Genomic DNA, 13961 nt, shown 5'->3' with positions numbered 1-13961 from the left:
CTGAGCATGTGTGTTTCACTGACACTCATAACAAAATTCAAATTTTGTAGTTGGATTTTTGGTCAAAACTCACAAATTCAAGTTGGGAATAATCCAAACATAAATTCGTATTTGAATTCGACATTTATCATACCTTGACCCTGGGAACAACTCGAATTCGACTATTTGCCACCTAAAACCTGCTGAGTTCATCTAGAAGTCAATGGCAGAGGTCCAGTGATCCATTTGAAAATGTCAATAGCCTTCCTGACTCTTTTTTTTGGAGAAAAATTAAATTTGAGTTTAGTTGAATTCGATACAAGTTTTCTGGTCGGTAATATTAGTCCGAGTTCTAGACGTTCAAGATTTTTTTCTTAAATAACCTCCCGAGTTGTGTATCTGAATTTATTTGATAAAAATTCTTATTAAAAAAAAAAGAATATAGTAAAAAAAAAAATCACATAGATTTAAAATTCAACCTTTGATAAATCTGTTCCTAGGTGTTTTTCTCCCTGACATAGCTAAAGCAGGTGAGCAATTGCTTGTTTCTACCTGGGCATAAGTGTGCACAGACAGGGCAGATGTTGGTTCAAAAATGCATATTCTCTTTTCCATGCTAAAATCCATCCTGTCTGTCCTGGGCGATGCTATGTCCGTGCATACTGATGTCAGGCAGAAGCATATGGATTGGCATTATCTTTTCGGTGTAGATACACTGGAGAAAACAATGCCTGGTGTGAAATGCCATCCATAAAGAAAGTGGTTTACATGCACTAAAACATAATATAACATTAACATACAATGGTAAATATTGTGTTTGCTTCAGAAACACTACTATAAAAAATAGTAATGTCATTGGGGCAGCAGCTTTAGTTGAAAAATTGCAAAAACAGGTTACAAAACATATAATAGCTAAGCTTTGTTATACAATGGGTTTTGCTCTTACATGAGACAATAATGTAATTTGTGACTCTCTACATGAAACAAATGAACACTTTTTATTGTTTCTGGTGTTTTTCTCGCAATGGCTGTTTCTCCTCTTGCCTTCCACATATGTAAGAGCTAATTGCATTTGATCAGGAAGGAGTAACTGAGATGCTTTTGGCAGACGCTGGTAAGATCCTTCAGATTTAGGGTTTATTCTGTCTTGCTGTTGATTTCTCACATGTATGCATGCAAACCAAGTAGCAATGCAATCTATATTGTGATACTTTTAATGGGATATTTATGCTTATTGAAAAAGAACAGTGTTACAATCATCATGAAATCATTTCTCAGCTTTTGTTCCTACAATAAATGATAATAAAACTTTGAGACAAAACCTAATCTGTATTTATGATAATACATACAAAATAGATGAGATTATACACCTTATAGCAACGAAAATGAATTTAAGACATAAATTGACTCAAACTATAAAAACTTATGCCATCTAATTTTCATTTGTATATTTTTTAACAGGAAGATATGTAGGCGATCTGGAAAATATTACATTTACTGAAAGCTTTCTCAGTAGCAAGGATCATGGTGGATTCCTATTTTTTGCCCCTACTTTTCAGGATCTCACTGGTCTCCCTTTACCCAATAGTCCTTTTTTGTGTGGAGTTATCATCCAGAAAATGGAGGCACCTTGGGCAAAAGTTTTTCCGATTCGACTTATGCTTAGACTGGGAGCTGAATCTGGTGGTGAGTTTTTTCTTCATTTAAATTTATCTTTGTCGTTTAATAGAAGTTATGGCATTTGGGAACTTGTTTATAGAAAAATGCGACCAATGAGGGCTTTTAGAAAGAGAATACAAATATATGTAATCAACAATCAATTTTTAAGTGGTACACATACATGTATATACAGTGGAACCTCAATTTTACATCGCCCTGATTTTAAGTTTCCCCTCATTTTACATTGTTGTTTTGTGGTCCTCTGAAAAACGTAAAATGGGGGTTCTTCTGTAAATACCCAGTTAAACATTCAATGTTGTTCTAATATAAATATCTGGTTATTTGATACATTGTGTCTAGTAACTGTATATTTGCTTTTGCTGGGGACAGGCCCAGTATAATGTGCAGCTTGGCTGTTTAGCTTCCTGGAAAATAAGCATAGCATAGTTTTGACTGGGCATTGATCCTATATAAGGAAGGTTTATTCCCAGAATGTTGGGTACCACACAATAGAATCCCAACAAATAGAATCAAAGTGTTTCCCCTAGGCCAGAACTCCAGCCCAGGAAATAACTTAGAGTGCCATAAACTTACTGTATTTCGAGGTGTCCCTCGTTTGCACTTGGGCTTTTCAATTTTACTGTTCTGCGCATGCACAGGTGTCAGTCGGTGCTGCGGATGTGTAGAAATGGTAAGCAAACGAGAATCTGGTGGTCTTTTAAATCTTTATTCCCCAGGCAGTGGCGTAACTAGTTGTTACTGAGCCCCATAGCAAATTCAATTTATGGCCCCAAAATATTTATAAGTTGGCCTATTTTACCAAGATATATTAAAATTGCTAATTAATTAGGGTCTCACTGGGCCCCCTACACTCCTGGGCCCCCCTGCAACTGCAGGGTCTGCTTCCTCTATAGTTACGCCCCTGTCCCCAGGCTAGTACATAAAAGGAAAACTTAGTGACACACTTTTCCTTTAAGTGTGGTCTCAGGCGTGTTGTTAATAACATTTAGAGGCCCATTTATCAAAGGTTGACTTTTAAATTCATGTGAATTTTTTTTAATTCAAATATACTCACAATTCGACTGGGAGGTTATTTAAAAACAAAACAAAAACTGTGGTACTGTGTTAGCCAGTAGCAAAAATAACAAATAAAAAAACAAACAAATACAAAAAGTATTGTAGAAGTGATACCTATATTGGCTAAAAATAAAAATACATTGCAAGCTTTCGGAGCACCAAGGCTCCTTCGTCAGGCAAAATACAAATGAAAGGTAGAAAGGCACAGCATATATTCTGTTGGATCAGTGAAGAGATAATACAATGAATTAGGGTGGGTTGTAAATAGTCCAGGAGTCTGGATTCAGTCAGGTCACACAATGTTTCCACTCTCCATACCAGACCACACTCCAAAAATTGATGTAGTAAAAAAGTATTTATTGAAGCAAAAACATCACAGCAAAGCCTAACGCGTTTGTGCCTTAGGGGCACTTAGTCATAGGCTGACTAACAGCCTCTGACTAAATAAGCCTAAACCTCAGCCTATGACTAAGTGCCCCTAAGGCACGAAACGTGTTAGGCTTTGCTGTGATGTTTTTGCTTAAATAAATACTTTTTTACTACATCAATTTTTGGAGTGTGGTCTGGTATGTGCCAGCCCTTCATTATCTATTTGCAATAATTGCCTCCCTGAGCTGAAGGTCTGGGGCTTGAGCACCTGGACCCCCTGTCCTATTGGGTAAGTTCACCCCATTCTTTACTGCACTCAACACTAAAACGCCTTTTTATAAGTTACGTGTTTTAGTATGCGCCTCTTCTATGCATTTCTATTATAAATACACGTTTTATTTTCAAGTGTACCCCTGCCCACTGATGAGCAGAAGACATCGAAAGCCATTATTTGGAGAAATAGGACATACAATAATCAACTTACTAACCGTATGTACTTTTTCTTTATTTTACGTTTTCCTGTTTTTGGAATATAAGCCTGGATATAATTTATATATACACCTCTTATCCATAAGGCTTGGATGTAAGGCCTCCAGTCAAATAAAGAATATTTAAACATCAAGTTAAGATGGCCAAATACATATAGATTTTGTTGCTACCCTGTGAACGATCTTGTAGGTTAATCATTATAACAAATGATTCCGAGATCAGTGATTATCTGGTTGTCCTATCCACTCACTGATTTGATTATTTCATAGAAAATTTTTAAACCTATCCGATCGACTGTTGGGTTGATGTGGTCAGAATAATCATAAATTTTAAAACTGTTTTCATGATTTTAATGGTTGGTTTTAAAATTGGTCATTTCGCTTAATGAAATCTGCCCATGTATGGCCACCTTTAGTTAATATCAAATACCAGTTGCTGATGTTATACAGAGGAAAGGGTAATCTGTCAAAAATTAATAATTCTTTATTATACAGTACACTGGGTAATAGGATCTTTCTGGCTGTAGGATTTCTGAATAAGAGATCTTATGCCTCTGGTACTATGTAGAGATTTTCTTTTACATTGAATCTCTAGTATCCATATACATATTGTCAGGTATTGCAGGGATTCGAGCCGGGGACCTTTGGGTTTCTGGCTCGGTACCTTAACCATTTGGCCAGGTGAGCAGCCTGTAGGGTTGCTCGCTATGTGTAACCTGGTCTCTGCAGTCCCAGCCCAGCTGCCGCCTGATTGGCCTCTCCAGCCCCAGCTCAGCTGCAGCCTGTTTGGCATCTACAGCCCCAACCCAGCTGCTGCCTAGTTTAATCAGCCAATCAGGGCTGACTCTTCCCTATTTAAGAGCAGCACTTAGACCACTCCTTGCCAGAGCATTGCATGGTTTTCCTAGTACTGCGGCAGCGCCCCTAACTAGGTAGTTCTTGCTCTTTTCCCTTGTTATTCCTCCTTGCCTTGTCTGCCTGTCCTTGTCTTGTCCTGCTTTACCTTATCTTGTACCTTCCCAGCCTTGACCTTGATCCGACCCTGCCTTGCTTGTTCCTGATTTCTGCTTCCTGTTCCGCCTTGTACCTTGTCCCTCTCTTGCTATCTTGCTCCAGTCCTCTCTTGCTCCCTTGCTCCAGCCCTCTCGTTATCCACTCTAGTCTCCTTCTGCTCCTGTCTTGCTATCCGCTCCAGTCCTGTCTTGCTATCTGCTCCAGTCCTGTCTTGCTATCCGCTCCAGTCTCCCTCTGCACTCTATCCCCAGTTTGATCTGATCTACGCCCGCACCGTCCTGTCCCATCCAGTCTGTTCCTGGTCCACTCCTGCCCCGTCCAGTCTGTTCCTGTTGAGTCGTCGCCCTCTTCTTCCTGCCCAGTCCAGTCCTGATCTTCGCCCTCTCCGTCCTGTTCTGCACCTGATCCAGACTGACTCTTCGCCCTCATCAACCTGTTCCTGCTTTCCCTTCAAGTGTTCCCTAGGCACATACAGCTCCTGCCTCAAGGACTCGCCCTTTCCCTTTAGTCTCCACAGCTCCCCCTACCTAATCCTTGACACATATGCAAACTTGTGTAATATTATTGGTAAAAGCACAATGTTCACCCTTAGAATGGAAAATGTTACACACCTTCACCCCTTTTTGTATTTTACAGGACCTTAGAAATTACCAGTACACTATACCACATGTTGATGGTTTGCTAATACACATGCAAGTGGGAAACATTTCCATAAAGATCCCTTCAAAGAGACACAATGAAGTAAGTTACACAACATAGTGTTTTTCATGGATTTCCAGTGTTGTTGTGCAGGCAGAACACCAGCACACAACTTTGAAGTAATGACTTTTGGCATTATTAGAGAAATGTTTTTCATTTCTTCTTCTGAAGAAATTCCATTGTCAAGAACTAAATACTATTGTTAATAAGGTTCAATATCATCATCTTTGTTTAAATAAAGATATAGATGGAATATTGTCCATGTACTTTTCAGACTACAAGGGGAATTAAGCTATATCTTGGTGTTTTGCATCAATGATATTAGTAATTCATAATGTGTTGTGCAAGTTTTAGCATTGTATATAAGATGGAGAAAGCGATGACCTATTTAGGCAAATGTTTGTATTTGGAACAGGGGGCTGGTATGTATTAGTCTCAGCTATTTCTCAGATTTTAAGTGGAACACAACCCGCTTCAGCTCAGGCTGACTGAAGAATAGTTTGTGCTGTTCCTGATCAACAACTACCTTTTTTTTTTCCTTTAAGATCCTTAAAGTCATTCATGCTTGTAATGAGCATGTCATAAGCATTGGTGCTAGCTTTAGCCTGGAAGCAGACTCTCACCTGGTGTGTGTTCAGAACAGCGATGGAATCTACCAAACACAAGCAAACAGCACTCCTGGAAAGGCCAGAGAAGGTGAAGTTTAATATTTAAAAAAGGGGAATTATCGCAAAAATGGAAATTTCATATAGGCTTCCTCATACTGAAATAAGAATAAGTTCGTTTTCACTACCCCTCTCTTAGCATCTGTTTCTCTTCATTCTGTCTGCATGCAGGAGTTGGGTGTCAGATATTCATTGACGTTTAGATCCAATATATCTTATTGGGGGGCTTCCTTTCCTAGCAGATGTAGTAGAGCGTAAAACAAATAGTCTACCATGACAGATGTTTGTTTTACGCTATTATTTGACGTGGATTTATTTTGATGCATGCACACATAATCTTTAAAAACACCAGTCTGTTGTGCTTTGGTTTGCTCATAGTTTCACTGTTTTACTGTTGATTATTCATTTTGTTTAGTTACGGGTGCAAGTTTCGTTGTTTTTAACGGAGCTCTGAAAACGTCCTCAGGATTTCTTGCCAAGTCTAGCATAGTAGAAGGTATGTATATGGTTTTAACATGTATCATTTCATATGTCTTTGCCTTCTTGAAATGGAAGTTTGTTTACCTGTATTGCAGTTCATTACAATGAATCTCATACTGAAATTAGAAGTCACTGAGGCATTTAAAGTGAGTCTGTCATGAATGTTTTTTTTCAAAATGCATCAGTTAATAGTGCTGCTCCAGCAGAATTCTGCACTGAAATCAGTTTCTCAAAAGAGCAAACATATTTTTTTATATTTAATTTTAAGATCTGACATTGGGCTAGACATATTGTCAGTTTCCCAGCTGCCCCAATCATGTGACTTGTGCTCTGATAAACTTCAGTCACTATTTACTGCTGTACTGCAAGTTGGAGTGATATCACCCCTCCCCCCATAAGCCTAAGAACAGAACAATGGGTAGGTAACCAGATAGCAGCTCCCTAACACAAGATAACAGCTCCCTGGTAGATCTAAGAACAGCACTCAATAGTAAAATCCATGTCCCACTGCGACACATTCAGTAACATTGAGTAGGAGAAACAACCGTCTGCCAGAAAGCAGTTCTATCCTAAAATGCTGGCTCTTTCTGAAAGCACATGACCAGGCAAAATGACCTGAGATGGCGCCTACACACCAATATTACAGCTACAAAAAAAAATACAGTTGCTGGTTTAGGAAAGAAATTTTATATGGTAGAGTGAATTATTTGCAGTGTTAACGTAATTTAGAAATAAAAACGACATAAAAATCATGACAGATTCCCTTTAATGATAGTATAACACACAAGACCCATGAATAATCTGTATATACATCTTTATAAATCACAAATGATACCACCTGCATCGCATCAGTCATTGTAAATGGCAACTTGTTTAGTCTATACAAAATATTATATCCCCGTGTTAAAATATAAGGGTATTAGACATTACTTTATTCATGACCTGTATAAAATCAATTTTCCTGAAGGTTATTTAGTCTTGGAACATTGTATACACCTGTATATTTTAATTTAGAGGTTATGATTTTGCCTATACAGTATAAAACAGTAGTGACCAGACCAACAACTGTAGCGAGCCAGAGGTGATTATTGATGCCAGGGAAGATCTGATGTTCCAGCAGGCCAATGAATAAACCTGATTGTGCAATTTGTGTGAGCTTGAGTACACCTATGATTTGTTTTATTGATCCAGTGGCTGGGAGGAATTAGCAGGCACATGTGACATATGCTGGTAATTGGTCTTGGCATGTCCATGAATGGCCTGTATACTTTTCTGCAGAATCATGCAAATTTATGGGGTTACTTCTACAAATACTATACTTGGTAGTTTCCAATTACTGGCCACAGTTGTTTTCAGACCCTACCAGCTTTGTAAGGAGATAATAATACTCTTGGGGGTTGTAATATGTTTTGTTGGCACAAAAAAACGTTTACAAAGACCATTGCTAATGTTAGCGACCATGTTTGTGTCCTTTTTGACCAATTATAGACCTCAATGACTTCCTCTTATAGTTTGCAACCAAATGGCTTTAGTGAACATGTGCAGTGTATGTAATACAATTGCAATTACAAAGCATATTTTGCAAAAAAATATTTAACAAAACTCCAGAGATGGTGTTAACGCTAACCTTTGCTTAGGGATGTAATATTCGCCAGTGAATGATTTTGCATTGCAAGCAATGCTGAATTTTAAAGAAGGAAAGGTCTTTTTACTTGGGGGTGCCAAAAGTTAGGCACCCCCAAGTGATCGGATTTATCTACCGGAAACCCCAGGCTGGTGCTCCTATTAGGAGAAAACTGCACCGGCCCGGGATTCTTCCAGCAAGCACCACGGAGCGACCGTCTTCTGGCGTTCTCCCGGCTGCACATGTGCAATAGAGCGAAAAACCAAACTTTAACAAAAAAGCCAGCTATTTTGTTTTGCTGTGTATGAGTCTGCACTGGGAAATTTTAAGAAAGAAGAAGCCGGAAGACGACCGCTCCATTGTGCTCGCTGGAAGAATCCCGGGCCAGTGCAGTTTTCTCCCAATAGGTGGCCCATCCCAGGATTTCAGGTAAGTAAATGCGATCACGTGCCTAATTTTTGGCACCCTAAGTAAAAAGACCTTTCTTTCTCCTTTAAACGTGCTTGCATATATTGATGACATCCCCCCTTATGTGAGGGAGCATTAGAAAGTGTGTGTGTGACAAGAATAGAACTTTAAACAACACTTTAACTATAAAACTACTATCTGTTTTATTAACAATTTTATATAGGCCATGTACAAGGTTTCTCTATGCAGAATTGTATCAGCATTACCTATGGAGTACAACTCAACACATTTTACATACAGCATTCAAAGAAAAACATTTTAGAAAAGGGGTATGAGAAAATTGTAATTCGTTCTGATCCCATTTATTTTCCTTTAACTTATACTTATAAGATGGGCTAATGGTACAAATAATGCCAGACATGATGGAAGCTTTGTGGCAAGCACTCAGAGACAAGAAGGATTTCAGAATTGCATGTGGAAAGATTGATTCTGCAGACTCGATGGAAGAGGTTACTATTTGTTGGGTGGAGACTGAAGAAAAGCAAAACAAAGGGTAAAAATGAAAACTTAATTTAGATTACACATGTACTTTTTGCTGATATTGGGTTTTTTTTGGCTTTTCTGGACATCATAGTTTTATTCAGTGAGCTTCTCACTTTGTACACCCTTTATGCATGTGTATGATCAATCAGTTAAGGTAGCCATACATGTGCCAATAAAAGCTGCCAATAGACCTAGTCAGCAGCTTATTGGCTCTTGAAAGGGGCCCTCCTACAGGATTCCCGGACTGACATCTGGCTGAAAATTGGCTAGATATCAATTGGACAGGTTTAAAAATCCTTAAAATTGGTTCATTGATTTGGTCCACATCCTGTATATGTGTGATTGGATCTTTGGACCCTAGGGCCCAACGATCGGATCAGCCTGATATCACCCTCCTCAAGGTCAAGAAGAGCTTGCCAATTGAGCAGCTCTTCAGTTATGACCAGCTTTCCAGTTTAAGGAATTTGTAAGTATTTGTCACAATTATTCCCCTTCACTGCATTTTCTGTGCCTTTAAGCTGCCTCTCTTTGCAGGATTACAAGCCCCATTGATGGTCAATCTATGGAAGGAATTCCAAGTGAAAGAATTGGTCAGGAAACAGACTTTGAAGTCAATGATAAAACTGTGAAATGTACAGAGGTAAGATGATAAATGAATAATCAGGACCGGGCACCCCTAGGCTTGGTCCACACGTCTCTTCCTTCCTATTCCCCTTTCCCTTCTTATGTGTGCACAGTCTGGCAGCACTGGAGACTGGTGAGTGGGAGATTTGTAAATCTCCCGCATGTCTCCAGTGCATGTAACTAATTGGGATGTGGCTGGGTGGCATGCTGCCCTCAGAAATTCTGCGGGCCTAGGGCCGAGCAAATCTGTACTTTTAAATAATGGATTATCAGTGTGTCTTTTTATTTCTTAATGCTATAACTATTTCTTAATGCTATGACTGCTGTGGTGCCTTTTTTAAATGGTGGCCATGTCCATGTAAGTAAGGGATACAGTTATAACATCATTACCCCCATTTATAATAATACAATTTTTATTTTCACACAAGCCTCGTCTTTCTGTGGGTTCTACATTGCTTTTTTGTAAACATGCATTTTAGGAAAACTGCCCATATTTCTTGCCTTGGCACAGCCATTTTACATAAGCTGCAATAGCCATAGTGTGTGTGGCGATTTTTGTTTCTGTAATTTCAGTAACAAATCAAGCTCTCATCCATATGCATAATCTCAATTTGCTTTTATTACTGTGTATTCTATGTGCAAAGCAAAAGCCTAAAGACTAGACATTGATGAAGATACAATGTTTTTGAATATACATTGTTGTTGGTTTTTTTTTATTGAGAAAAGCGTGCATAACAACAAATCCGTCAGTATTGTTACTGTTATCTCACAGACATAGACAGCGATGAAAACATCCCTTTTGTTAACAGTGAAGTAGCTAAATCCAAACTGAATAACATACAGAGCAGATGACATGATAGCTGAGCATGTATCAAGTCCACACAGTATAAAGGGTAGACACTGCACGTTTTCCTTTTATACATATAATTCAAGAAGAAAAAGGAGAACTGTAAAGTACAGAAGAGAAAAAAAAAAAGAAAAAAAAAAAGGGAAACAACAAAAGGAGAAAATAAAATACTATTAAAGAAAAAGAAAAGATAAAATAAAAGAAAATAAATAAAGAAAATAAAATTGAATTCCACTGCCTTAAGAACCTTGACCGTTGGCACATTGTTGTTTTTAGGTGTTTTATCTGTTAAGGGATGGTGAGCCAAACAGTGAAGTGGCTCATTCTCAGTTCGCCAAGGAGATAGCCACAGCCTGTGCTGCTGCTCTTTGTCCTCACATCAAGACTTTAAAGGACAGTGGAATGAATAGGATTGGCTTGAGAGTCTCTATGGATATTGACATGGTAAGTTCCATTGATTATTAATATGGCAGCTTGATATGCATTTCTGTATTTTTTCTACCCTTTCAAAGAGGAGGAAAGAAAATATTTTTGAAAGCAACTTTTCAATATCCAAAATTCTATTCATAAACTGAGCAACAGTTCAGTGATATATAAGCCGGAAATTATCAAGAGTATCTCCACGACCACAAGAGTGCATCAAACCAAAAGTTATGACTTTTTTGACTATTCAATATATTTCTTTAAAAATGTTCAGTGGTTTTAAAGTTATTTGTGAATGTAATTGCGATGTCTGGCCCTTGCTATTCTTTGCACTGGTGGCTCTGAAAACTAAAAAATATTCAACAGAAATCTGCAAAGGTAGTGTGAGAAATCATATGTGTTTAAAAATGAAAACAGCACACACTGGCCATAAGGGACAGCTGTCACTCCATGCTGCAAGTATATATATGTGCCCTAGTTGGGTGCAACCCATATTGGAAGCAGTTTAAGTTGCTTCCAATATTTTTTTATTTACATTTTAGCTATACATGGTTATCTGTGGCTTATAGCAAAATCCAAACTTTACACATTTTGTGGTGTCTTGCCACTTCCCCAGAAGCAAGCAGTTGAGTACTACTTGCTTCTGAGTTAGTGGTGAGATGCTACGAAATACATAAAGTTTGGGTTTTGCTATATTCCACTCCTATCCATGGAAAATTAGATTATGTAATGTATGCAGAGTACTGCATTACTGCCAATTGTAACAAATCATGTATTGGCTCTAGGAAAGCAGAGTTTCCAATAGTTCCAGTAGTCCGAACCAGTGCCGTGCAATTGTAGTTACATTTCCAAATAACAATGTTTAATCCTTGCGTATTGGAAAACTGCTTAAAATGAACATTTCCGTCATATTATTAAAATGTCTATTTTTGACAGTTCTTCTGACCAGACTGTCATTTCTCTAAAACAGAGGCAGCAACTGACACGGGGCCTGTTTTTGAACCCTGTGGAACTGAGCTGATACTGCTCTGAAACACACAGTATAGCTTACAGCTATCTAATGTATTGCCTCTGTAGCAGTTACTGTATAATAGCGTGCATATGAGGTGCATATATTGTACAAAGCATATATTCCCTCAATCAGATGTAGAAGAGGGTGCTGTATCCAGCAGAAAAGAGTGGTATGTAACATGCTGTACAGGCAGCAGTTGGGACTGCTTTAAAATGAACTACCACAGTATATTTATTTTATTCTGCTAAGCACTGCAATATTACAATAATACTATGAAAAGGGATTTTGTCCCTTCAGGAATACTGCAGGGAGCAGTCAGGATATTCTTGGTGTATCATTGCAGTAGTGCAACCACTTTTTACAAGTGACCCTGTATTTTCAAGTGATCTGCTAGCCCTTGCTTGAACAAAATGTAAACATTGATGGCCTTACCACAACTTTATTGATAGTAGACATTTTACCTTGCCTGTTGTAGCTCCAAAAGCCTAGAAATAGTAAGCATTGGTCAGACTGATACAATTGGTTACAGTGTTTTACTATGTGTGTTGTGATTGTGAGCTCAGTGTTAAACTGGCCATGTCTGCCCAGATCAGGCAGTTTGACCGATTTTGACCAAACGGCTCAAAAATCTGAGACACTGCTCTTTAATGCCTACTCTTCTGATAGTTTGGGTAGTCGGTCACGAAAAAAAGAGAATGGAACAACTGCTAAGCGGCCATGCACATGCGCAGCCCCTCATACAGTATCCATGTGTGTGGTCCTTGGGCAGTTTGGTCAGAGTACCAAATGGGTTGGCCATCTTTAGACTGATAATCCTACAATCCTGGTTAATCAAAGTCTATCCGGATGGAAAATTTCCATTGGGCTAAAGAAAGTGAAGTTTCCTGCTATTCTGATTCTTCAGATTGGTTGCAAAAGAGACCGTGCATGTGTGTGGCCTCTAGTATTCTCTTTCCTCCACTTAGCACTCAGGCAAGTTGTTAGGAATTCCGCATGGGCCAGCCTGTGTGTGGCCACCTTTAGGATTATTGTTGTGCCTTCTGTGTGTAGCTTTGTAATCATTTGTTTTCTTCCAATATTGTGTATTATTAGGTTGAATATCGAGCAGGATCAAGAGGGCAGCTTCTTCCTCAGCTCTACTTGAATGATCTCGACTGCGCCCTTATTCCAGTCATTCACAACAGAACATCAGACACAAGCATTTTACCTCTGGTGATGGAGCTGATCTTTTTCTTAATTGAAAACCTGAATTAGCCGAGATCAAGGAATCTGTGTGAAACAAAGGTCACTTTGCTATTCCCAGGCTTTCAAGCGCATCATCTGTAGCTTTTTGAGGAATGTGACAAACGAAACAAGCTTCAGTGTTTTATATGGTTTAGTTAAAGGACCAGTAATGTAAATTCTTTTTTTAAAAATTTTGTTTGTATATAACGGAAAAAAAAAGCACCAAGACATATTTAACTTAAAAATCACAAAGTCTTTATTAAAAAATAACTTACCGAAACTCCGCTTGGGCTCCTCTTCAGACAAGGCGACAATCCATTGCTCGATTTCTTCTCCATGGCTATCTCTTATAGAAGGCAGGGAGGAGAAATCGAGCGTCACACAATGGATCATCGCCTTTTCTGAAGAGGAGCGCAAGCGGAGTTTTTAAAGTTAAACATCTTTTTTCGTCATATACAAAAAATTTAAAAAAAACAAAATTTTACGTTACTGGTTCTTTAAATAACCTCCTACATTACCCATCCACTCATTCTCATTGTTTCCTTTACTTTATGTTGTGTTACTTTTTCCTTCTCCTTTTCATTCTTTGTCACTATATTGTGTATGTATGGTAGGAGAACACTAAAGATAGCTGCGTGTTATGGTAGTGATTTTTTTAGCATTATTAACACACTGCCAGCCTTTGTTGCTTTCCTAAAACAGAGAGAGAGAGAGCGAGAGGGAAATAGATGGAGAGAGAGGTGGAAGGAGAGAGGGAGGGAGAGAGAGGGAAAAAGAGAGAAAGAGAGAGAGAAATGGAAGGAGAGATAGATGGAGGGAGAGAGAG

General features: G+C 38.5%; 1 protein-coding gene across 3 annotated transcripts in view; it reads left to right on the top strand.

The window, feature by feature from the left end:
- The window catches only part of zfyve16.S (zinc finger FYVE-type containing 16 S homeolog), a 44403-nt gene extending 30646 nt beyond the window's left edge, over window positions 1-13757 (top strand). For all 3 annotated transcript variants that reach the window (XM_018244402.2, XM_041580490.1, XM_018244401.2), the window contains 9 exons: window positions 1441-1665; window positions 3491-3573; window positions 5223-5327; window positions 5831-5981; window positions 6366-6446; window positions 8853-9015; window positions 9540-9645; window positions 10753-10920; window positions 13004-13757. In XM_018244402.2, the coding sequence (XP_018099891.1) occupies window positions 1441-1665; window positions 3491-3573; window positions 5223-5327; window positions 5831-5981; window positions 6366-6446; window positions 8853-9015; window positions 9540-9645; window positions 10753-10920; window positions 13004-13165 (1244 nt within the window). In that variant the 3' untranslated portion in view covers window positions 13166-13757. The remainder of the gene's footprint in view (window positions 1-1440; window positions 1666-3490; window positions 3574-5222; window positions 5328-5830; window positions 5982-6365; window positions 6447-8852; window positions 9016-9539; window positions 9646-10752; window positions 10921-13003) is intronic.
- Window positions 13758-13961: the final 204 nt, after the last annotated feature.

This window comes from Xenopus laevis, chromosome 1S (assembly GCF_017654675.1).
Source record: "Xenopus laevis strain J_2021 chromosome 1S, Xenopus_laevis_v10.1, whole genome shotgun sequence".
Taxonomy (NCBI): Eukaryota; Metazoa; Chordata; class Amphibia; order Anura; family Pipidae; genus Xenopus; species Xenopus laevis.
This window is presented reverse-complemented; position numbering and strand designations above follow the sequence as displayed.